This window comes from Harpia harpyja, chromosome 10 (assembly GCF_026419915.1).
Source record: "Harpia harpyja isolate bHarHar1 chromosome 10, bHarHar1 primary haplotype, whole genome shotgun sequence".
Taxonomy (NCBI): Eukaryota; Metazoa; Chordata; class Aves; order Accipitriformes; family Accipitridae; genus Harpia; species Harpia harpyja.
Window position 1 is genome coordinate 4,213,492 of NC_068949.1, and position 27,029 is coordinate 4,240,520.

Genomic DNA, 27,029 nt, shown 5'->3' on the forward strand with positions numbered 1-27,029 from the left:
CACCCCTTAAACAGAAAATTGGATCAAAAGGAGTATTGCATCATATTGAGAAGATCAAGCTTCATATTTAGTGCTTAAGAAAAAAAAAATATTGGCAAAAGTACATATATTCAATCTACTAATTCTGCTCTTCTTCCCTTTAGAACCACGATCTATGGCTGAACCAGGTAAGGATCATCAAAAGGCTCATACTTTTTTGATTATACAAATGTGGTGATTTAACTTCACAAAATATTATTTAAACTCCATAATTTAATTAACATTTCTTCTTTTCACCATGTTCTGTAACTACTAGTGAGATGCATTTCACTGTAGACTGTTCCATAAACATATAATTTTAATTAATTCTATCACTTTTGAAGAAAAAAATGTTTCCATTCTGCTTTGACCCAGTTCTAAATTAGGACCTAAATATTACCACCTTACGAGCTAAAGATTAACAAAATTAATGTATGAAGGTCCCCTATATATCTGAGGTTCAGAAGTACACCAGATGATGTAGGACTGAGCTATTTTTATCTAGTTTACCAGCTAGGGAACATTGCATCAGATGTTTAGCCATGTCAGCCATTCCCTTTGCTCCCTACCAGCGTAATATGAGAGTATCACATCAGGTGTTCCACCCCTGATATCAGCAAATCCTATAAAAGTGTCTGGATTTGCTAATTTCAAGGGTCAGAGCAGAATGTAGGCTACTCTGCATGATTTGAGCAAAGGAGCCTTATAGATCTTGATTTCTCCTCCATGAGACAATCACTCTCTTGGTTATGCTTTTCACTATTAAAAATATAAAGCTGTCCCTCTTAAGATAGAAAATTACCAAAGGAGTATTAATTCTTACAGTATATAAAGTTCTGTAACTCTTCTCCTTGCCCTATTAAAAGTTTTTTACCCCAAAAAGTATCTTGAAAGAGACTCCCTCTCTCTGCAATGTCTCTCACTGAGACTTAGGAATGAATAAATGGAGCTTCTACCAGAACCCACCGATGCTGTTCCTTTACTGTCCATTGGCATCACTGCTGAGTAATGTGAAGCAGTTTTCAGAGGGTAATCAGTTGGGTGCAGTTGTCACTGCCTCATCATCTGCTGCTCGTTCAGAAGGAATCTGGATTTCCATGCACGCAGTGGTTGGCAAATCCAAGTACTATAAACTAGATATTATAATGCCTTAAACTAGTTCTATGATCCTAGCACTATAATAAACTATTATTCTCCTATAGTTGTTAGTAAATAATCTCTTTGTTGCTACTGGATTTTCCTCAGCAATGACATGAAACAATCAAGTTAAGTGCAGTATGGTCTTCTGCAGAAATACTTGTAAAATATTAATCCTGTAGGGTTTTAGGAAAGTTTCTTGCAAAATGGTAGCAATATAGTCACTGACTAGTTGAAGAAATGTTATCAGCCCACATTTCAATCCACTTTAGATGTTACTCTCCCTCCCCACCCCAGCTACCTGGCCAAATGAAAGATTTAAAATCCTATCACCTTAGGTATTTGTTAGCTGGTACTGTTGCCCGGACATGTCAGATACTCGTCAGACAGGAATGTCATAACTCCAGATTGACTTTTCGAGAAGGAATTTAATTTTTGCTAGTACAATTTTGCTAGCACATTTTTGGTGCCCATTAGTCTTCTTCACAAAGAAGTGAAAAGGCAACTTTCTTTAAGCACAATTAGCACAATCCCCTCTATCTGCAAATCTGCACTGGTACTTTTGGAAAATGCCAGCCTATATGTATGTGTTTTGTATTTCTTCACCTTACAGAGTGACTCCACTTGAATTGTTCCCAGTTAATTATAACTAATCTTTCAATCTGCAGCAATAAAAATACATGTATTTTAGTGAGTTGCGGGTATAGAGTACAGTCTATTTCTCAAAATTAAATTTTAAGTTCTTCAGAGAGAAAGTCTGTACTTCATGTGATTAGGAAAACATTTTCTAATGTTTTCCAAACACTGCTGACACCTGTTCTTCACTTTCATTGGGCATGCTGGAGCACAGAGGGTACCAGTTGCTGCAGACAATGCTGGTAACAGCTGCTGCACACAAAGGCTGCCAAAATTGATAATACTGATGAAACTAAAATCAAACTGAGCAAGGTGGAAAACCTTAAGGAAATGTCCCTGAGGGTAGTCAAGGCTTTGTGTGTTTGTCCAATGCATGTTCACTGCAAGTAATAACACTGCTCTGATGCTTTGCAGAGGAAATTTGTACTCTCGTTATTGCTGAAGTATTTTCAGAAGATTCTGGTAGTTTCACCTGTACTGCAAGCAATAAATACGGCACAGTATCTAGTATAGCTCATCTAACTGTCAAAGGTAAGAGTTTGTTTTAGTCCTTTGCTTGCTAGTAAATACAAGGCAGAGCCACCTGCTGCACTGTGCAGTCCAGGCTGCTTATCGAACATACGGATTGCTATGTCTTTTCAAAATGTCCTTCCCCAATTAGAAATGTGAAGGAACAAGGAACATTAGGGAATGAATCCCACACAGCCCTTCCAAAAACACAACTCTTGTTGACCTCAAGAGTTCGGCAATAGCCATTTTTGGAATCTCTGTGGACTGTCTAGTTTGCTGTTTCAATAACCCTTTGGTGCAGAGCCCAAAGGAGGAAACCTCAGAACAGATTCTTTCATACTGCCTACGCCGTTTATGCTGCCAAGGCACTAAGCAGTTAGGTGAGCAAAGTACAGTACATAAAAGCATAGTACACTGTTGACTCCAATTCAGCTCAAGTTCTGGCAGTGTTCTTCGTAATGAAAAAGTTAAAGAATTCTCTGAAAAGAAAGTTTGTATTTCAAAGATGCTAGTGGAATTCACAGGGCACATGGCTGAAGACCACTACTGGATCTTCCAAACTAGACCTGTGTCTCTTTTTCCCCCAGTTTTACAATCTTCCTTTGTTAAGGGAATTTGTTGTTAAACAAATGAGGTCAAACAACTCACTCCAACAGCTGGAAGGACATCAGAGTGAGTTTTTCCAACTGTAACTTTTGTGATTTCATTTCACTATAATTATGATATTTACATATCACCGAAAGTTGGATATTTGCTATTTCAGCATCTGAAGACACTAGTAATGCTGCTACCCTTCACCCAATGAGCTCAATCAACTTAATTGCTGCTGAACATCAACCTCCCCCATGTACTCCTTCCTCTCGTGTAGTAAATCAAACCCCCAAACCTAAACTTGAAGGTGTTCTTGTGAACCACAATGAACCCAGATCGAGTTCCAAGATAGGTCTCCGTGTGCACTTCAAGCTGCCTGAAGATGATAAAGGAAGTGAATCATCATCAGAGGATGGACCTGGTGCTACAAACCAAACCAGACCCAACTATTTCCAAGAGAGGATAAATGGACAGCCAATGAAAATACCAGAGCCGACATCGCCATCCAAGGAACCCCCCCCAGTATTGGCTAAACCAAAGCTGTAAGTAAAAGGATTCTAACTCTCAGGAACATCACTGTTAGTATTTAGTATTTATAGACCAGGACACTATTGCACTAGAGCAAAAAACTCAAACGCAGAACAAAAAAGACAGTATCACATGGGGCTGGCCTAATTAACAATGCTCTTAGAAATACATATTCTACAGAGATAGATATTTTTTTCTGTATATGCCTCTTGGGAAAAGCGTTCTCCAATTTTAAAAGGAAAATGTTCTCCCTTTGAAATTGTATTTAATTCCACAATATTTTCTGCTGCAAACAAAAGGTGAACAACACTGCTTTTATGCAGGTAAAATAAAAGCAGGTTCTCCAATTATATCTCACTCAATTCTGAGTATGCAATTTTGCCCAGACCAGACATATGTAGTCTTGTACATAGTATGGGCTAGCAACTAGCTAGCAACTGTAGTCCCAAAGGCCATGCCTCATGACTTTTATGTCTCACAAACATAATCTCCTCCTAAAACAGATAAAATACTTAGAAATGTTTCATAATGTGAAACCACTTGGTCTAAAAAGCACCGGCATGATTCGCGCACTGTGAGCTCAAGGGGAAATTTTAAGAAGTAGTGTAGTTTTCTTAGAGGACAATTTATGGAATTCACACTGCAGTTTATTAAGAAATATCTTTTCAGAAACCTCCCAAATCTAGTTTAACAAAAAGCGTGCAGAGTCCTTCATTTCATTTCTTAAATAGGCAGAAGCTTTAACTAAAGGCTCAGGAAGGACTTTTAAAAAGTAATTCATTGGTACTCTTAAGCAGGGATGTAATTTCATAGCATAAACATTACAAATGAGAAGACAGAACTTACATACCATGTAGCAGAGGAAGAACTTGGAGCAGTGTTTTTTTTAATTTGTTAAGCCCATATTCACAGTCCTATTTACTTTCAGAGCTACAGTGTGTTTAAGGGGGGAGCAGAAGCGGTATTTAAGTTGCCTGATGCTTGCATAAAGCAGAATTTCTCTCATCCCACCCCCCACCCTCCCAGCCAAAAAAACCTGTAACAAATGAGTGCATTATTTTGCAGATGTATATATGAAGGACACAAAATCACGATTGCACAACTTCTAACTCTCGAACAACCTACTTTTTGAAAGTTTGAAATTGCTATCTTTATTTACCTTTAATGTGACTTTTCTTTAGTAGATTATATTTTATTTAAAAGAATTTCTGTTGACTTCATGTACATTGTTTGTCAGCACCAGTTGTGGTTGGTCTCTACTTCCACATTTTTCACTTTTTAACAATAGTAATTTAATACTCAACAATTTATTCCATTATCATTTTCTATATTCTCTATGTCCTTTTTCGTTTCGGAAGGGAAAAAGTTAGCCTGTTTTCCATATGCTGTATTTCCATATACATAATAACTAAATAAACCACTTGGCAAAATAATTTTCCTTAATTGCAAAGTAATAAAACCCTGAAGACATATAGAGTAGATAGCATCTAGGAAACAATAGCTGCATGAAATGCAAGTCCTCTCTGAATTATGCACTCCTGCTTGTCACTGAATGCCACCACCACCTAAACTACGTTGGTAATATCTCTTTTGGTGGATTATTACAAAGCTTTATTAGCCAAAATGCTGGTTTCAGAACCCACTTTAATAGGAGCTAAATAACTACAATCTGGCTTACAAATGCTCATTTAAAATCCGATAAACCAAATCCTACTCTTAGTTATACAAGCAGAGAAGTACTAAGGTGACAGAGCAGAATTGGACAATGCTATCCCTTAAATATCTTCAAGTAAGATTTATATTTACAATTCATGTGTTAAAATGTAAGAATCGCCTTCAGTCAATTTTCAAACAAAAACCTTTTGTGCCTCTGGCAAAGAAGGGGAGAAGAAGGAAAAGTTTAGTTTAGTAGCAAACTAATATTATGCTCTTCTCATAATGTTAAGAGAATATGTCATGTAGCAGTTTCCCCTACCTCTTACTGTATCACACGATATAGAACTATTCTCTTCCAATTCACATATGGAAATGTAGTCAGCCAGCACATTCAGGGCTCATGACCAATTTTGCTCATCTTTGTTTTATATGCAGTGATCAGACCCAGTTAAAACAGCTCCACAACCAGGTCTTGCTTGAACAACAGCAGGTGCATCAGATATCTACAAGAGAACTGTCATTCAACACAGCTTTACTGAATTCTGCTACTTCACTCCATCAACAGTCCACCTCAACTACGTACAAACAAAGCAAAGCTTCTGCTTCGCAAGCGTTCAGCTATACCCGACCTAAGCAGTTCCTACCATCACAAACCACACCGCCTACCAGCTCCAGTTCTAGCTCCTCAGTTACAACATTCAGCAACATCCCTCAAGGAACTCAAAGAACAAATAACAAGGAAAATTTCACAGGAAATCCTCCACCTGCCCAATCAAGGTCTTCAGGAGGGTTTACAAGCAAAAGTGAACAGTCTCTACCAAGCCCTAAAGAATCCATGGTGCTTCCATTAACACTTTCTACATCTAGTGCAAAACAGGTTCAGCCACAGAGTGTGACTCCTGCTCCTATCTCCCCAACTGGCCGGATTCAGAATCCAGTAGCTTTCCTTAGCGCTGTTCTGCCTTCACTTCCTACTGTGCCGTCAACCAATGCTATGGGACTGCCCAGAAGTTCACCAGCCACGTAAGTAGCATAAGCCATATGCGCAGAAGCAGGGACAAGAAATACTCATAAAGGAAGCTAAGATGTGTTTCTGTTCAAGGGTTCAGTGGGGAGCTTACTGAAATGCAAGTAATTAATAAAACAGAAAAGTGAGTTATTCATATATTCTGGTCATTTCATCTAACATTTACATTCAGTTTAGAAAGCAAGGAATAGTAGCTTCTATAATAAGATACATCAAGGGTAAGATAAATTCAAGATAGAGAAATGTGAGTTTATAAACAGGTATATACAAGAATTTGGGGGCTCAGAGATTTGTAAGACTGTACTAGTGGGACTAAAGAGATTTCATGACATTGCAGGGTAAGCCACTCTAAGACCATTTGCCTGTATGAGCTATAAAAACATTCTTACCTATTGTAAGCAACAAGTAAAGTTTTAAAAGGTACCTCATAATGTAAGTTATTTCTTAGTCCAGGTAAATCTAAGAAATAACTTAAGTAAAGGTATTTTTCTGCTTGCAATACTTTCTATATTTAAAGCCCCCCAGAAATCTCAGAAGAGTTAATGGTTTGCACATAAATATTTTAATTGACAGCCAGCATGATTTCTGTGACAAAATGGCTACCACCATACAAGCAAGTAAGGATGATGATGTACTGGAAAGGTCGTGGCCTTAAGACTTCCTTCTTTACTAGTAGAGTTGAAATTAATATCCCTTTTGCGGACTATGTGAACCTTGTGTTAGCACGGCTAGCGCCAGTAGGTTGATACAATTTTTTATTAATAGAACTTCAAATTCTGCATAAAGGAAGGAATATTTCCACCTTTTACCAATGGTACACTTGAAGGTAGTGATAGCCATCAGTAAGTCACAATCTCCTACTTATCCTGCTGATACTACATCAACCAATCTGTAATTATAACAGAAAAAAAAAGTGTCCCTGTATACATAGCATTCACCACTCTATGTGCCAAGAAACCCTGCCTTCAAACCATTATTGCACTCCTACTCACAGACTTCCTAGTGGCCCAGCACAGCCACATAATTGCCATTACCCTGTGGCACATGCCTGGAGGCCTTCATGGCCCTGGCATCATGGGCAGGCATACACAGTAAAGTTATAAGGTTCACAGTGAAGGTTTTAACTATACCCATCTCAAGCCTGTGGCCTGCTTTCACAACATGGCAACAGCAAGCAAAAAACAACTGCAACTACTCATCCACTCTCCTTCCTCCCCTTCAGAGCTGGTGCACAAGTGCTCAAGCACTATTCTCTTTGCATTAATGACACTTAACCCTTGCAAAGTGCTTTACTTTTTATAACTGCTGTACAGGCATTACCAAATAAATCCTTACAATATGCCTACCAGGTAGAGTAGTTAAATATTGTTTTCTTCATTTCATCTTTCCTGGGTCCCAGCCCAGAGCTGAATTCCCACATAACTGGAGCTCATCGTGCTGAGATTCAAATCTAGATCTCTACATGGGAGAGAGTCAAAGTGAGGGCACAAAAGATCAGGAAGGAACCTGAACAGTATCTGTGCTAATCTGTGAATATCTATTGAAGTTTCAGCTTCCTTATTTGGCATTATCAATTACAATAACTCTGGTTACAAAAGCAGTGAGAGATCACCATGTCTGCAGAACAACAAAAGGAAGGTATCTTGCACGGCAATCATCAGTTACAGCTTTTACCTGGATACTGTCCTGGTTTCAGCCGGGATAGAGTTAACTGTCTTCCTAGTAGCTAGGAAGCTACTAGTTTTATTTCGCTCAGGATATTGCTGGCTGGGGTTAAACCACAACAACCCCCTGTTATTAAGATCCCAAGTCCTGGGATCCCACTACTGGAACGCTGCATACTCTCTAGTAGTGTGCTGCTGCTGTGCTTCAGTGGTGCACTCTCACAGTCTCCCGACAGTCCTATTTAAGAATTTAACTGTTTTCAAACCTTACTAAAATAAAACAGACTACATCTATAAAATGAAAATAAAAAGAACTGTTGATGTTAGGTGCCATAAAAGGGTGAGAGAAATGAAAGAAGTAAAAGTACATGGAAAGAGTAAATGATCAATGAAGATGTGAGATAAAGATCAATGAGGAAATGTATTAACTTTTAAATTATTGCCTGATCCAGTAAAATGTACAAATTGTATACCTATGGTAATACCTATATACATTTCTTTGGCATTCATTGTAACATCATTATTCCAGGATAAATATAAATGGAACTTAGAGGCTTATTACAGTATTATAATGCTTATTCTCTTTAAGATGTGTGTCCTTAATTCCTACTGGCATGGGAATGGGATGCACCATTAAAGTAGTATCAAAAAATCAAATCCCATATTGTGCTTTGGCTTCTACATAAATAAATAGTAGGTTCCTTCAGACAACTGAAGCGTAACATATCATATCACACAGGTGACAAAAAAAATATATACTGGTTGCTGCATGTTAGTATCAGAATTTTCTTTTAATAGCCCGACCCAGGGATTAACAAAGAAAAATCTGAAGCCTCTGCCATTAGCAACAGATGATTCTATTCGGGAAAATAAAGCTGCACTTGTAAAGGACCTGGAAAGAAAACTCCATTTCAGAGAGGATGTTAATCAACAAAGTAGTCAGCAGGTAAGAAAATCGAGTGTTATTAAAATAAATTTTACACATGAACAAGACATGTATTATGACTTGTGGATTGTGCAGTTGACCAGCTATGCCACTTTGTGGAGTGAGCTTTGGTGGCAAGTACTGGTTTGGAATAGCAAACGGAAGCTTTAAATAGGAAGTATGAGGGGATGCAGCTGTAGAGGGTTTACTTTGTGGCTGAGTAGCATTTTTAATTTCTGATCATCTCTATTACAGACCGGTAGGAATGTAAAACTTTTTTCTTTCCATGGAAGCTTCTGTACATTGGATTTCATTTTTTCACTTTACAAGTTGCTCAACTCATTGTGCACATACACATTCATACACTATATTTTTAACACAAATTAAGGAGTAATCAAACTGGTTAAGAAAAGGTTTCTAGTTTTAATTTGGTTGAACTAAAATACAGAATGTAATTTTTAGCATTCGACCTATTTTTCCAAATCTCCCAACTTAAATGAATTGACAGGGACTTGTGAGGAACTTAACAAAGTTTTTGGTAGCTGTTACTGGCATACACCAAACTTCAGGCCTAGCATTATTAGAGTTTAGCAAAATAACAAGCCTTTTACAGAGTTCAAGGAACTAAATATCAGTTCATTCTTAACTGGAATCAATAAATTCACTGGATCTGGGCAGTGCCTATGAAAGTGAAGAAGAAATAAAAAATGAAATAATACTTTGAGGTTGAAATCACTATAAATCAGGTTCAACCACCCTCAGGTAACAGTGGGGACACACTAAGGACTGCTAGAGAGCTGTTCTGTCTGTAGGTGATCATGCTACTCTCACCGTGGCCACAGAGCCCTCCACAGCTGTCCCACCAGCTCAGGCTTAACACAGCAATTAATGGTTTACCCTGATCTGTCGTCAACAAGGGAACTCTTCACAACGTCTGTTAGCCCTTCTGACAGAACATGCAAAGATAAGCAAAAAGCCGTGGAGTCTCTGGAGCAAATTACCCTCTGTGGACAACTGCAGTCTAATCCCTGTTTTTTTAATTTTGCTGTTGACCTTTCTTTCTGACAGATCACGCTGCCAAAGCACTTTGAGTAAAACAACTGGCAAGCGGTATGTTTTGCAGATGAATCACAAGTGTTACAATTTGTGCTTGCTATGGTAGTAAAACAAATTATTTAGAGCGCTACTGTGAAATACCAATCAGTCTTTCGAGTTAACTGCATGATAACCCCTTTAGAAACAATGATCACTACTAGTGTCAAAGTTATCTGCTGACAGCAAAAGTTATTTATACACTTATTCACTATTCTGTATGAGAGCAAACCAAAATCTTGATTCCCAAATCCCCCAAACACTGGAAAACTTCAAAGCTGTCATTTCTCTAATTGTTATGGTAATTAGAATGCCAATGGTAATGAACTAGAAAACAATTTTAGGATTGCTCAATAAAAGTTCCCTCATTTTCCCCTGAGTTCCCACCTTTAATCACTTCTGATTTTATTCTTCCACATTGAGGAAAACCACTGCTCAGACTGACTCCAGCAAATTCGAGTCTGAGTTTTCTCCTCAGTGAAAGCAGTGATTATTTAAAGAGATGAGAGGATGCATAGTATTTGCCAAAATTCCTATTGCTTTGCCATTTATATAACAGTCAACATCGTGAGAATAATATGTTGGAGTGCTGGATTCACACCCATAGATTTTGTCCTGTTTTTTCCTCTTCCTCCTAATTAACACAGAATTAAAAAGGAGACATTTTCAACCTATATATAGCATATCTGCATTAAATTGATTATTATAATGGTAGGGAGGGGCTTCTCATTCACTTTCTCATAAATAGGAACGCAACTCTCTCCTCCGTGTGAGAGATCACTGCATAATGAATGGAGTACAGCATCCAATAAGAATCTCAAAGTGTTGGCTTCTTTGTATTTTCTACATGCTATTTTAAAAATTCCTTCTCATAAAATGTGTCCTATAGCGTATTTTTATTTAGCAAATTGTATTGTAACCCCGTATTTCAATAGCAGCATTTGGTCTCATTTACAATATCTGCAGAGCATGTAGGGATCATCCAGAATGAAAGCTGCAGATGACAAGTCTGTGCCTTAAAGTACTGTTATTGTCTTATATTACTATATAAAGTGCAGTAATGAACATGAGTGATTTACATTCTGGTGCTCTATTTATTATCTAACATTGACTTCCGTATGAAAAGTCTTTAGCTTACAAGTCAAGATTTTCCTAAGTGTCAGCATTATGCACTCAGCATGATATCTAATAATCCAGATGTACTCCTTCTGTTTCATCCAGTACATCATTCATCACCAACAATAAAGAAATCCAGAATCAGAACATAGTTGGTAATTTCGCTGATGTTGCATGAGACAGAACAGATTAGTCTCTGGTCTTCTACAGCTATGATAATCATGCAGTGCTGACAGAAATACAAACATGATTTTGCTAAGATTCTAGCTGCAACTTTGATCAAGTACATGCAATAACAAGCTGCCGTTTTTACCAGAAAAAAAATGCCATACCTGTCATTTATGCAGATGGTAGTATGCTATATTGCCAGGTGAAATTTCATCACAATTAGTGATGTTGAAAAAAATGTGGTTCAGTTCTACCAAATGTCTTCAGTCAGATTTGCTCAGTTCTTTCAAACAGAAGATACACTAAATGAGGATTAGCTTTATGCAATTGCAGGAAGAGGTTAGGACAAATCCTGGAATATAGGAGACTTCACTCAGTTTCTTCCTTGGCCTGAAGACAGTCAAATTTGTAACTCTTAACTCCCATAAGGACAGCCTAACTCCTTGCCAGTGGGTACCTGTATTGTTGGTGCTGTCCCAGGTTGCACAAATAATTAAGCATTCTTTATCAGCAGGATAAAAATCTGGAAATTCCACCTTTCAGAACAGCTTCCGCAACAGGAGACCCGAGCCTTTCTCTCACCTTCTCCAGCTCAATGAATAAAACTTAAGACTTTCAGGCAGTGTAGAACAGGCCCTCCTTTAGCAGGACATTTCAGAGACCATTTCAGCTTAATGGTTAGGGTTGTTTGAGGAAGCTGCTAGAATCCTTTCTTCCAGTTCGTGTTGGAGAAAAGAAACATAGACAGACTGAGAGAGACAGAGAGAGAAAAAGAGAATCACACTCCTGCCTAGCAACTAGGACAAACACCTGGATTCTTGTCCTTGCTGTAGTGGATGTTTCAGTATTTCTGCAAAGTGAAAGAGGACAAGAAGGACAAAGAACTTCCCTGTCCACTCATCTCCACCCCCATAATGTTTTATTAGCATGGAGCTCAGAGCTTCCTCTTGGAGGCCGAGGTTGAAATCCTGTGAGACAGAGCATCCAAGTCTCATAACTTCAGTGAGTGTCTGGGCTACTGCACCATTTGATGAAAGCAGAGCACACCCAGTGTTATCTCTGCTTCCAAAAATCTGTCAGTCTAGTCCATTGGGCCTTTTATTTTCCTTACAAGTAAAATATCTTGGTAATGTTCAGTTAGTACATGTCATGTAGAAACAAAAAGACACGTGGGGAGAAAAGGGCAGACGGAGAATTTGGGGAGATTTTGGCAAATGGAAAAAAATATAAATGTATAATGCAAACTGATTCTTTTACCCTGGTATTTGAAAACATTTACAGGCTTCACCAATGGGACTATAAATAGAGGAAATTCAGCTTTACAGGCAAAACTTAGAAATTAATGATATTATCTCCTCAAAACTTTGCTATACAAATAATATAAAACAGAAAGATGAGGTAATTAAACCTCAAAATCCTATACAGTAATAAAGGAATTTATACCTTTTGGTTATAAGAACTACAAACTGTGCTGACATACCTGTGTCATTTACTATGAAGAATATCATGTGGCAATGCTGGTTGGTTGTGTCTTATGTAAGACCCAGATAGCAGCATGGTCACTGCCTTATTTTTAGGACAAAGAGTAAACCTACAGCTGTTTAGAAAGTTATGCACAGCCCTCACATGAATATTCTTTACTTTTGCTAGGGAATACTTTATAAGAACTTTCAGAGCAGAAGAGACGCAGGGTTTGTCCAGAAGCTTTTAGACCATTAAAAACCACGGCCTGTAAAACCATAAGCAGAATCTAACTCATCGCACAGGCCACATCACCACTAACACCCCAACGCTGATCAAACAGAATCATCTCCTCACAGTTCCCATACTAAGCAGTCAGCCTCAGAAAGGTCCCAAGAATCACCAAGAACTCTGTTCCCTAGAGCACAAGAATTACACTTAATTCCTTAATTCAATCACTCCAAAAATCTTGCTTAAAAACAAGCTTCACAGTGTCTCTCAAAGGTCAGCCAATGTAGGCAATTTTGGACTAAGGATGGGAGTTAAGCCACAAGGAGTCCTCACAGAAGCTTGTTTGCTCTGTACTAGAAACGAGAAGAGATTTAAGAACCTGACCAAGACAAATTACCAGATCTTGATATTAATAGGTATAAACTCCCAATAATCGTGGGAATGGAGAGCTGAACAACCACTTGTAGCTGTCTTCTCAAGACCTAGATCTAATCAACAACAAAATACAGACAGGTATTCCTGGTAAGGATCCTGGCTTGCAGAACTCATCACCTAGGAAAGGCAACCCGAGCTCCTCATGCTTTCACACATACTTCTAAGCCACTCACTCCAGCTGAGAAGTCTGTGGGAGCTGGAGATGCAAACCTCATTTGCTTTCTCTTCTGTTTTCCTATTGCTCAATCACTTTGAGCTGAACTATATTTCGAATATTGTCTAGCTGTGTACCACAGATGACTTGCTAGACTCTTCAAGGGTTTGTGTTTACATTTGGAGAGCATGATATTCATGCCTTGTGCCATTTAAGACAGCCCAACATAATTAATCTGCAAGAAGGAAGGCGCTTCAGTGATACTTCTTCATGGGAGATGATAAGTGAAGAAACGCATGCACGTTGGATGTGTTGTTTTTTGATTCCCACTGTTGAGGGGGGCTGGGGGGGCGGGAAGGAGAGAGAATCCAAACAGAAGATTTCAGTCAGAGTAGCCTAGATGAGACTTTGAAGCCAAGGACTGTTACAACTTGGAAACAGATGCTGAGATGCAATATATGCCAGTTTCTTAGATAAACTGTTAACTGGATATAGAATAATTCTGCCAAAAAGCCAATCTAGCAAAAGTTACAAAACTGGGATTAAATTGGGAAATTTGTCTGGAGCTGGCAATGAGTGGCAAACAGAATTATGTTTTCATACAGTATATGAGAATCAACATTCAAATAAAGTTCCTCTAGCCTTTCTATTTGTGGTAATTTCCATGGGTTACTATGCTAACATCAGATTATTTTGATGCTACAAGCTTCTACTAACTGTTAGCACGTATTTTCACTAAGATCTGAATCCTGCTAAAGTCAACAGCAAGATAGGTTTTAACTTCAACAGATCCAGGATTTTAGAACACACATTTACACACAAAGATGCTTAGAAAATTACAGGAATTACTACAGTCTGTGCAATTCCCCTTTTTGCCAAAAAGGTTCACAGGTAGCAGAATGGCCCAGGAGCTAGATTACTTGATTCAAGATCTAGCAGACCATGATCCAACTCTCTGCTCTGTCACAGATTTTCTATGTTACCTTAACAGGTCACTTAGCTTATTTAGGCCTCAGTTTCCCATACGTAAAATGCAGGTAACAGCCCTGCCCTGAAGGGTGCCTTGCTGTCAGGTGCTCAAAAAGTGATGGTGACGGGGCCAAACAGATTGATCACCAAGACAAAATTATGTCAGTCTGTACCTTCAACAAGACTTGCATTGAGAGAAGATTTTGTTTGCCATACTGGTCAAATTACAACCATCCAGCAGCACACACAATATTGCCAAGGCAGTGCAAAGGCTAGCAACTCCCCAGAAGAGAAGTTGCATTTCACTTCTCCATCTGCCCCAAATTTCCACTAGAACTTGTATGACTTTTTTGTTTTTTTCCTTTTGAGTTAACTTTCTTCTAGCTCACTCCTGCAGAACAGGTCACTGTGGCATTGGATGACCGCCAGTGATGGCAGGAGGGATGTGTGGGAACATATAAGTATAAGCAGGGAGGGAAGTGGGGGAATGCTGCTGTTAGCACAAGCTGGCAACTAAACTGGTTCAGCTACATTGTCAAACCATATACTGAATACACTACATGTCTCTGTGGCAATAACATTGCGCAGCTCGCTCACACGGTGCTACTAATGACTAGAGAAAAATGGTACAGAACTGCTTAAGACACATATTCACCAGCACATTTCCTGGCTTTGGTCTGGCCAGTTTTAAGTCTTTTACCCTTCTAGCTATACCCTGACAATATTAATGCAACAACCACTGCCTACTCCTCTCTTGCTAATGCATGTTTGTGAAATATCCAGGTTTCAAAAGTTGCAGTCTACTCAGCATATACAGATACAGATAATTACATACAATTACAATATATATATGTCATACATATACTAATTTGTACAGAACATTTACAATTCTAGATAGGAGCTTGAATTTTACAGTTTTCTAGCTGGGAGATAGCACAATTTTAAATATCTGGCTACTATATTAAACAAGTGTGTGAATTCCTGTCTGTAAAAACTTCATGTTCCAGAAAAGTTGCCAAAAAGCAGCTGAAACACTACATTTTTGACCCCAAACCAGAGCTTGAACCTTTGTATTCTTTCCCCTAGCCTCCTCAGTATGCTGAACTGCAGCCTAGTTTTAACATTGTGCCCAGTGATCACGTTGACTTGTTCTTTGTGTGACACTTTACAAAATACTTGTCTGAACCACAACCACAAACACTTTGCCCTACTCCACTTATGTAATCACATTCAGAAATAGTTTTATGGCTTATGTGGTAAAAACAGTTCTTCAGAAAGCCATATTAACAACTATTTTCTGTTCTTCCTAATCCTAGAAGAAAATTTTCCAAACAAGCAAAAAACTCCAAGATTATATTTATTCTCTATACAACTGTGTATTTCCACTTATTTCAGAGATTCCTGTTCTTTATAAGAAGTTTAGCGTAATAACTTCAGTCTATGTATGTTGGTGTTAAAATTTGGCGTGTAAATTTATATAAGCATATATACGCACACTGAACAACACATTTAGAAAGACAAAGACTGAAGTATGAGCACAACACACAGGCAAAACTTTGGGGCTGTGATAACCTTAACTTTGTTATTTTCTAATTTAAAATATATTTTTGAATATAACTCCTTAAAATGACCAGTCCAAACACATGCAGTCAGCCTGCACAGTTCTTAGCCAAAGACTGTTGTGTTTGCATGGAAACACAATGACTCGTGGCTTCCACGGGCAGAGAAGCAGCTGCCAGTAATGACAGCCCAGTGCTGATAGTAGAGCAATATGCATTTGTTCTGACAAACTGCTGCTTTTATTTTAAACCTTTTTCTGTGTAGGCACATATTTCCAGAGCCACATACACTCAAGAAATGTGAGAGAAAACCTGTCCATGATTAACTTCAAAATGGCCCATGAGATGCATCCCTTCCTCTATCATATTTTCTTCTGCAAGCAGTCATATGAAAAGGAAGAACTGCCCATATTTCTTAATGAAGTAAAGTTTGTAAGAAGTTAGTACCTTCAGCATGTCAGTCAGGAAAAAATTGATACACTGTGTTCACAGAAAACTTTTTCAGAGCTAAAACAGATGCAAGAAACGTGGGGTTAATTACAGTTTGGAAAATAATTCCTTTAAGTTTAATTTATGTTAGTTGGTTGGACAACTTAAGACAAACCTGTACCTTTGGAATAGAGGAAATAAAAGGCGTTAATTGTCTCTACCTATTGGTTTCCATCTGTAAGCCATCATGGCTATGGCAACCCTACACTGTTAATTTCTTATTATATACCACAACTTCTTTTGGACAGCAATGAAGCTGAAAAAAAAATCAGTATGAAAAACTGCTGACTAAACTCAACTATCTATAAACAATACTGGACTCTCCATTCGCTTGCAGTATTTCATTGCCTTTTAACTCCACTCTGTAGCATTTTGTTCTGGAGTCAACACCTTACTCATTAACATGATGCCTTGAAAGTATAATGGTAATGCCTTCCTAGCCCCATTACTTCCCTCTGCTAGAGAACACCATATGATGAAAAACTCACTCCAGGGACCAAGCAATGATTCCCCAGTCTTCAACTATACAGTTAAGGATGTATTAAAAGTACAATACTGCCTTTTTAATTTGAAACATTACTCTTGTCATTAGCAATTTTCATTTCCAAAACCTGCTTTTGACACAGTCACCAGAAAATTGAAGTAAAGAAAAATTTGATCTAGAGATTAGTTACATCATTCTGAAAAAAGTAATCACATTCATGCTTTGTAGGTCTAATGAAACATGCATATAGCTCAATAGAGTTGAAGACTGTATACAACTAAGATAGTCCAGTGGCAGATTTATGTACTACCATAAAAGAATGATGTTAACTGCTGGTAAGGTTCACAGGGCAGTAAATAACTGTCTGCTGACTTCCAGATTACGCAGATTGAACGGTTTTGTATGCGAAGCAGATGCAGGCCCCCTTAATTTTTATTCCTTTGTTCTTTATTATGTTGCACTTTAAAACTAAAAGGTGTTGGCTCTTGCAAAAGCCCTCTTCCAATTTCTAGTCTTCTAGACTACTGCTTTCAGATTGCTATCTGACTCTGAGAAGTTTTAACACTTTTCATCCCCACTCATTCTATTCTAACTGGAGTTCAGATTTGCCTTCTCCAAGTAAAAATTCTTCACAGACTTACTGTGTCTAGCTTCTGAGATAACCAATTTGTGAGTCACTTCACCTACTCTGTCCAGCAGCCCTGTTGCCCTCTAAACATATATAACACTTGAAAAATGGCTTATTTTTACAAAGGGAATAACAGTGCTCAGAAGTGCTCAAATATGATAAATGAGAAACATGTATGCAAAACAGTGCATTTAGCTTTATAACTATGCTGTCATATAACCAATATCCAGAAATAATTACATAATTTTTGAGAGGTTCATTACACAAGAAACAGTAACATGTTTAAACAGGCAGAAATGAGACTCTCTGTACCATACTTGCTACATTGCCCTGACCTTTATTCCTGTGACAAATCATTAGATGATGGAAAGGGAAGGAGGGAAAGAGATTACCCCTACCTTAATTAATCCTTAATTAGCCTCCACATTTCCAAAGGACACAGCATGTGAAATCCCTGACAACAAATTCATTCTTAGAAGAATTACATATATTATCTTCAGGTCCTACTGGAAAATTCAGACACTCAAGGTAATCCTTTCTCAGTAGGTCAATTTTTTTGCCACGGATTTTGCTCTCTGCTGCCAAGAACTACCTAAACAACATGAAGGAAACTATTGTAAGTTCTCAAAGAAGTGGAAGGAAACAAAGCTCCACATATATTAAATATGTTCTTCAGTACATTGCTTGCAACAAAGTATTTAGGTCTGAATTCCTTAATTTTTGGGAGACTCTAGAAACAAGTGTGACTGCAGTACATTTTGGTGACATGGCTGCTGCTTGGAACATAGTAGTCACTCTCTGATTTTTACTTGATTCTTCCTTCCTAAAAACACATAGGCCTTTTCTCAGTATCAAGGGTAAAAGACTGATTGCTTAACTTTCCCTTGGAACACTATAACCAGCTCTTGCCATCTAAATGTAAAAATGATAGCTTTGGTTGGTCAGAAATCAGAGAATCTCCGGTTTTACACTGGCTTAACTGAGATTAGAATTTGATCTATTAAAGCAATTTGTTGAGACATGCTGCGTGAAAGAAAAAAAAGCTCAACAAGATGAAACTTTATAAGGCTGTCTGCTGATCACCAGCTGTTGGCCAGCCCACAGAGCAAATAAAGCCAACTAAGAGAGTGGATGATACCATCTAGTGGCTGGCTCCCACCCTTTGGCGCATGGCTGGCACACTTCTACAGACCTCAGGCTCAAAAAACTCCCGCCTGGCAAAGCTGTACTCGCAGCGGTACTTTTGAAGAAAGTATCAGAGAGCAGAGTGTTCCTGTCAGAGTGGAGGGAGAGTGTTAAAGGTAAGGAAGGTATCTTGAAGGGGGGACCCAGCGATCTAAGCTCCCTGTGAATGCTCCTGTTACCTTGTAATTACTGGCATGGCTCCAAAGCTGTGTGGAAGGAACAGCCCTGCAGCATCAGAGAAGAAGAGAGGAGTGGAAAGAGGACTCAGTTTCCAGTAAAGAGAGTTCATTCATCAAAGTCCTTTCCTGCCTGCTTCGAGCTGTCTACCTTTTCCTACCATAGCTAATCTTTACTAGACCTGACCTTACAGCAACCCCCCCCCCCAAAAAAACTTTAGATGAAGAGACTGATATACAACATCTACCATCACAGTACCAAAATCAGGTATTTATTCCACCATGGCAACTTCCAAATTTTTTTACTTTGTGCCTGCCATGTTTTCTGCCTCTCACACCCAAGTCTCACAGACCCCTGTCTCCTCAGAACTCCCTGTAACCTCTCAACCTTTGGCCATTTCTGTCTCTTTGGTCTCCTGAAGAAATCAGAAGGCTTTGTCAGCTAAAATTTTGAGCTGCCTCTCCATCTTTGCTCCTTACTATTTGGGAACTACTGGTCAAGAGCATAATCAGCAGTATGATGGAATGGCTTAATGATCAGGGATGTAAGTCCCAAGGATTTGGGATCTTTGCTGGTTCTTTAACTTTCTGTAAGATTTCAGACAAGATGCATTTTCTGAACCTTGCTTTTTCAGCAAATGGAATATATCTAAGGATAGGCTACCTCCTTATTTACTATTCATCAGTTTCTAAAATTCTATTTAAAAAATGAGAATTGTACTTTTGGAATTGCTTAAGTATTTCTCTTCCAAGCCACAGATCATTTCCTTCCTACAACAAAGCAATGAAACCCACTGTAATAGCACTATCTGACAGATTAAAGTGAGATTCTGAAGACCCAAGCTTGCCACAGAAGTAGAATAAAACATAAGCCTGCTCTCAGAGATGTCAGTGCCCTTCAACAGGAGCAGGAATGCAAGCTCTGGATTTACAAACTGCATAAATCCAGGTCTGAGCAAGCCGATTTGGTTACTGCTACAGGCCTACATATGGTAATACAAGCTTCCCCACAATACAGTTTATAATGACTTAAGCAAGATATTCTTGCAGCTATCTATGTTAGTGTAGCAAGGCAGCATATGCTACCAGCAAAGTCCATTCAGGTGTACCTATAGTGCTCCATCATGCCCAGGATAAACATTGGTTTGGTGTCAAAAACTGAAGCTGGCTGTTGGTCTGAAGCTTCACATATCACAGCAAGAGACATCTGGTCAAATGCCTCTTGGTCTAGACAAGACATCCTCATGCAAAACAGCTAAGTAACGAGAGGTTTCTAACTGACTTCAGGGGATTAGGAGGAGGCTCATAATCACACCAAACTATCTGGAAATGGTCATTTATGTAGGAATATACTCGTTTTCTTGCATCATCTGTTTAATCTTCTAAGGATTTTAATGTGGTATGTTTTGCTTACTCAGTTAAAACAGCTAGAAATCTGGTCAAGTTATAACCTGAAGGTAAATTACTCTGAAAATATTTCACTTTCTTCCTAGCTTTCTCTTCTAGTAGGTACGGTTTTCCTTATTTAATTCTGAATTGATATATATAGCAGTAGTCATTTCTATAATTCGCTGACTAATATTTGCACACAAAATCCTCAAAATTTGGTATATTTTAATGATCTTTTTTGATCAACAGTGTGCAAGAGCATAGTTTTTTCATAGGGACTTAGAGGAGGAATTGCGTGTTTGATTTTTTAGCTGCCTTTGAAAAAACTCAGTTTCATTAGTTACATTCTAAAAACTTAAGATGCAGTGAGAATCTGTGTCTGCAGACCAAATTCAGACTGTTTCAATGTGTTCTAGTTTCTGTAGGCTTTTTTATTTTCACTTATGTTAGAATTAGTCTAAAAGCGCAAATGACTGCAAATATCACAGAATACAACTCATCTTGTTCAGAACTGTGCCTCTTTCACTCTGCAGGAGTACAGGATTTCAAGCTTTGAGCAGAGGCTGATGAACGAAATAGAATTTCGCCTTGAACGTACCCCGGTGGATGAATCAGACGATGAAGTCCAACACGAGGAAATTCCTACAGGCAAATACATAGCACCGATCTTTGATAAGAGACTCAAGCATTTTCGGGTAATGGAAGGATCTCCTATTACATTCACTTGCAAAATAGTTGGAATACCTATTCCCAAGGTAGGTCATTCTCTCTGTTAGCAGTAAAAGAATAAAAATCAACCACCCGCTATTTTCTAGACGTCCCTCTGGAAAGTCTCACTCCTAAGAACATGGCTTTGTGGAGAGAGCTCTAAAACAAATTATTTCCCCCCTGCTTTCTAAAGTATCAGTATCTGCTCCTGAGCCTGTATCAGGCCTTGATGTACTGTATGGACTGTCTCACAACCACCTGACACCAAGAGAAACAGAACTTCATAAACCCCCAAAAGATTAACTTCTCAGAAAGATGAGAACTGATCTGAGATAAACAGTAATGTGCCTATAGCCAAGAAAAGAGGACCCGACAGGCCCAACTCTGTAAAGGAGATATGCAGCTTTCCGAGTTCAACCTGGAATCATTCTATTTCACATTGTAACTGATCTGCAAATTTTATAATATTCTAAAATTTTTACTAGCAATTGGTCAACTTTTGTCACGTTCTTATCTGCATTTTTTCTAGTCACTATTCCACTACAGAGCAAGTGTTAAGTCACTGGGGGGGGGGGGTCTGATCACTACAGGTATACTGGTTCAAGGATGGCAAGCAGATTTCAAAGAAAAACACACATTTCAAAATGAACAGAGAAGAAGATGGAACATGTTCTTTACATATTGAAGCTTCTACTAATGATGATGATGGCAACTATACGATTATGGCTGCAAACCCACAAGTAAGGTGTTTTATTTTCCTCTATAAAAATGCTTGTTTCACTTTTTTTGTAATATATGTTAATAGGAGCACAGATTGGGCCACCTAGTCTGACATCGAGTGGTGACTATATAAAAAATCAGATGCTTCAGAGGAGAGGAGAGGAAACCATGTAATGAAGAATGATGAAACAACTCCCCTATTCTTACACATCCCAGTCACCATCATTACGGACATTTTTTCACATTAATAACTCCTGCCCTATTTTCTGACCCCCCCGCTGTTGCTGATAGATACCTTTTGAGGTGTGGTGACAAGACAGACATGATATTTCAGGCAGAAGGAATACAGCAAGGGGAAACAAAAAGTTACATCAAATTTGGAAGTGTTACCAAACACAATTACTCTTTATCTAGGATGTGAAGATGTGGATCTGCAAATAGCCTCATCTCCTAATACCATTCTCCTTCACCCTATGTGCTAGCATAGCTGTTTATTTAGCAGTACACCCAAGTAGATCAGGCAACTTTTTCCAGTTTAAATTTTCCCTTTTTTCTGAATTATATTTCAGCCCAACTACTTTTCAGTTTCTGTGTGGCTGCATGAATGACTATGCTAGTACAAAGCTACTAGCAGACAGTACCTGTGGAGACACAGTAGCAGGCAGGAACAAGCAGGGACAGACACTGCTTAAGCTGGTTTACATAGCACTGCTGCTAAATGCATTGCCACAGCCTAGAAGAGTGAGAAACACACTGCTCTAGACACACAAAAAACCCCCTGCCTCAACTGCACTCCACCACATGCTAACAGCATCTGCTTTGAAAAAGTAGTATTTACACTATAGTTCAGTTACTTTATAAAAATAAATCCTAATGCATTGTAAATGTTAAATATTTATACTTTAAAATGAAATGAGTTATTAACCAACTATTAATTCTGTTTCCATTGTGATTTGCAGGGGAGAATCAGTTGTTCAGGCCACCTGATGGTTCAGAGTATCCCTGTTCGGGGCCGAATATCAACAATTCAGCCTCACAGGTAAAAGGAAAGACAAGTCCTTCAGACCCTCTTTATGTTTTTTACTGAAGGCATTCAAAATAACTAGCTACTGTACTTCAATGCACTCTGTACTTCAGTTCTCAACCATAAAATGGAAATAACAGCAGCAGTTCCCTCCCACCAGGTCACTTCTAGAATGTAATATTTTTGAAGGTCATCTTCAAATACAGTGAAGTTTAAGTTTAAAGTATTGTTGCATTTACCTATTGCAGTGGAGCTAAAGGCAAGGGATGGATTAGCAAGATGAAATTCAGCCAAAAAAGCAAAGAGAAGTGAAGGACAGCTTGGAAATCCAACAATATTACATGATATAGTTAATTTGATAATCTTTCTAAATGGAAAATAGGCAAGTACTAAATTACAATCAGTCCATTTCTTTCTGCCCTTTTATTTAACTCAAGCTATCTGTTCATACTTTTCCACAATTTCTTCCTTTTTTTAAGCATTAGGGAAAAAAAACTTGACTTCCTAACATAAACATGCAATTTTTGTGTTGCAGAACACGACCTCGGGTGCCAGAAGGAGACAAAGAGGCAGTTCAAGAACGCTTTTTCAGGCCATACTTTCTACAGGCTCCAGGTGACATGGTAGCACACGAAGGGCGACTTTGTAGGTTGGATTGTAAGGTATTAACTGCCTCCTCTGTTCATTCTTACTTTCCCTACCTCTGTATGTGTATTGCTAGGTGTCTTGGTGCATGCGTGAACACTTTCTGTTGAAGTTTTAATGTTTCATTTTTTAAAATTATTTCTTATTGCCATTGTCTCTGAGCTGATTCAGGGGATTTCTTTTCAACACATGCTATATGGAATGAAGAACATAGAAATAGAAGGCTCACTTAAAAGGTTGTTCAAATTACTAGGTATGTTCACCATGTCCTTTACCAGTCCTAACTCCAGAAGTTCATCTGGGAATGACAGGTCCTTCTGCTCCATTATCAGATTCTTGAACATAATCCAGAATAGCACAAAACCATGAGAAAGAGAGGATTCAGCATGTTGTATTCTGTTCAAACAAATGTTCCCATTGTATTAGACTGAATTAGTGAAGATTAATACTCCCTGAAAAGAGGGAACAGAGCCCAGTTCATTTTATGCTTCCCCAGCATGCACAGATGCAGAGCATCCCCATTTACAGATTCAAATCCCCACATGAGAGAGTTGTCAGAGGTTAGAGTACACGCAGTGAACATCCTGTTACTGAACAGCTTTAAGAAACTCATCTGCTTCAACATATTTTGGTAGTCCCTCTATGTCCCAGTAGCACAGCAATGGTGGTAGTGCTGACACTGACCTCTTGATGCTCCAGAATGTCTCCTACCCTGAAGAGGGTAGAAGCTCTGAAGCAGAAGTTAATGCCCTGAAGATGAATGAGATTCATTACTACTCAATTTACGATGCAAAGTTTACTAGGGAGCATGCCAAAGAATTTGGTTATTCTTAGCTCTGCTATCCTGGCAGAGCTTGTGAAGCCCTAAAGCATGTCTGGTATTGCACAAACCTGGAAGACAGCAGTCCTCGTTCAGGCAAGTTCCGCTTCCCTCTTTCTCTGGTTTGTAGAATATTGTTTGGAAAGCAATATTTTAGACATGAGTAAGTACTTCTATTTATTGGAAAGATCTTTAAGACTATAATACAGTCTACTAATCTTTCTAAAAAATACTTAATCTATAGTGTTCTAAAGCATGTAAGTTTAACAGCTACAAAGAACTATACCATTCTTCATCAAATTTTAAAAAATACAGAGTCATTTGTATAGAACTCTTTTTCATCTCTATTATACTCTGTAGTGGTTTAGAACCAGGGTTTTGATTTATACTCAGCACTAAAAAAAAAGAAAACTAGCAGATTACTAGGAGTCTTTTGTGAATCTGATATATAAACAAGTTTCTTCCTTTCTGACTAAGAAAAATGTAGGCATCTCATATATTTGTTTCTCTTGGGATTTTGTTGCTTGTTTGTTTTCTGTTTTTCTCCCTTTTGGAACTAATCAGCAGAAAAACAGAAGTTGAGAAATAAAAAAAAATCTTTCTGTTCTGGATTCTGACATCATTCAGATGGTATCTGAAAAAAGGCGTATGAATTTACTAAAATCTATTTGTCAGTCTGACATTTGCCTCTAGCTGTTTTACTGTCTGTTAGGTGAGTGGGTTACCAACTCCAGACCTGACGTGGCTTCTAAATGGCAAACCTGTGCTACCAGATGGCACCCACAAGATGCTGGTCAGAGAGACTGGAGTTCACTCTCTGCTTATTGATCCTCTCTCACAAAATGACGCTGGGACTTATACTTGCCTTGCCACTAATAAAACAGGACAAAATTCATTTAGTCTGGAGCTCACCGTTGTAGGTAAGAATCATTGAAAAACTAGTCACAATGATGCAGTTATTTGTACGCGCTTCTTCAAACTTACCTTACTTGGTTTCCCTACAGACAAGCTTAAATAAATAGTTAATCCACTGATAGTAGGAGAGTTCAACAGCTGTAAAACTCATCTAATGGGGGGAAATGGGCCTGGCACTCAGTCAATAGGTGCACTCCTGTTATTAACAGAGGGCTGTAAGAATTTTGTCTCATCATCCCTTTACCTCTTTTGTCTTGGCAAAATGACATTCTTAATTTTCTCCAAAGAAAATGCTTAGGGTTAGAATTCATAACACATGTTGAGGTCTCCTAGATTTCAGTCCCAGTTTTATTAGTTTAAAAATGTTTTTAAATATAAAAATACAAATCTGAATACTGTTCTTTAATAAAGCCTTACAAGATGCGAGATATTGAAATTCACAGATCTGGCATTAATTTCCTGCAATGGTAGTTTGTTTAGACCCATTAGATATGCGTGCATTCTTTTATGAACACCAGTTCTGCCTATTATTTTCTTTATGTTCCCTTACAGAGGCTATGTCATGGCATGTCACTTTCCTTCCAATACCCCATTAAAAGGTCACAACCTATTTTGATATCACAAGAATAAATTTTCGTCATGTTCTTTCATACTCTTCAAAGCAAAACAAAGAATAACATACCTGTTGTTCAATAATTCTTTTTCTTTTTCCAGCAAAGGAAGTTAAAAAAGCCCCCATGTTTTTGGAGAAGCTTCAGAACTGTGGTGTTCCTGAAGGGTACCCGGTCAGATTAGAGTGCAGAGTTGTGGGAATGCCACCCCCCATATTTTACTGGAAGAAGGATAATGAGACCATCCCATCAAACAGAGAGAGGATGAGGTACTGTGCCATCATACGCATGCTTGGAGTTTCCTGTGGCTGGACCAATTGTTTCCATGAAAACCTGTGTGATAAGTACAGGTGGTGTTCTTCTTAAAACAATTTCTTTCACCCACATAAAGTTTTGAAAAGATGGCTTCACTGTGAGGTGAACAATAGCTATTTACTTACTTCAGAATAAAGGCATGGAGCATAATATGCCACTGCTTCAGAGAGTGGTGATAGACCTTTCAGGCCATAGGCCTGATACAGCATATGCATCTTCTTATCAAAGATACTATGATACAGTATTTTAATTCATTTTAGCACCTTATGCTCTCTCTAAACTATTTTTTCCCCACTTTAGTTCTAACTATGCATGAATTCAAACTCAGAACAGTTAGGAACATGGTTTTGAATGCCCCAGAGCACGGGATAACAGAGAGCTTAGCATATCAGATACAGAGGCTGATAACAAAGTTTGGTCACAAACATAGGCAAAGACTTTGATCCATGCTTACAAAATACAACAATGTTTGGGTTCAGCTCTTGCATTCAAATGCACCACTATTTTTTAGGTTTTGCAAAAGAAAAGCTGATAAAATAATGTGCCTGGCTGTAATTAATGAGAAATTAATTGCTTTCATTTATTTTTTAAAGATTTCTACTTCAGCATAAATCTGATTTTTAATATTTTATTTCACTTGGCTCCAACTAATGATTTGATGCAGTCATTGGATCTCTGAGATCAACTTCAAGAAGTACTACATTTTTACACACATAGCCTGCAGGCTGTCTGTAAAGAAAACTGGCTCCGCAGCAGCATACCTATCACGAGGGAAAGCTTGAAAAAAATCTTTCAGTGGTCTCTCTGTCCCCACTCAGAGACTGCTGTCCCTCTCCAAAAAGCCCACCTGACTCTAATCTTCTATAGCTTGTAGTCTTTATTCCTCTGCCTCTAGGCAGATTACTCAAGGATTTATTTCAAGTACTGGTACTTTCACAGGAATTATGGTTATACACATGCAACTACTGTAGTTAATGTAAAATGAACAGCTGTTGTAAAATGCCTCATTTCCAGTTGTTTCACAGAAGCTTAGAAAATAAGTT

At 38.3% G+C, this 27,029-nt stretch overlaps 1 protein-coding gene across 3 annotated transcripts in view; it reads left to right on the plus strand.

The window, feature by feature from the left end:
* Positions 1-27,029, plus strand: part of MYPN (myopalladin) — an 80,376-nt gene that overhangs the window by 45,218 nt on the left and 8,129 nt on the right. For all 3 annotated transcript variants that reach the window (XM_052800239.1, XM_052800240.1, XM_052800241.1), the window contains exons 8-18: positions 144-167; positions 2,206-2,322; positions 3,065-3,434; positions 5,512-6,099; positions 8,566-8,713; positions 20,762-20,983; positions 21,527-21,676; positions 22,616-22,695; positions 23,216-23,342; positions 24,858-25,065; positions 25,775-25,940. In XM_052800239.1, the coding sequence (XP_052656199.1) occupies positions 144-167; positions 2,206-2,322; positions 3,065-3,434; positions 5,512-6,099; positions 8,566-8,713; positions 20,762-20,983; positions 21,527-21,676; positions 22,616-22,695; positions 23,216-23,342; positions 24,858-25,065; positions 25,775-25,940 (2,200 nt within the window). The remainder of the gene's footprint in view (positions 1-143; positions 168-2,205; positions 2,323-3,064; positions 3,435-5,511; positions 6,100-8,565; positions 8,714-20,761; positions 20,984-21,526; positions 21,677-22,615; positions 22,696-23,215; positions 23,343-24,857; positions 25,066-25,774; positions 25,941-27,029) is intronic.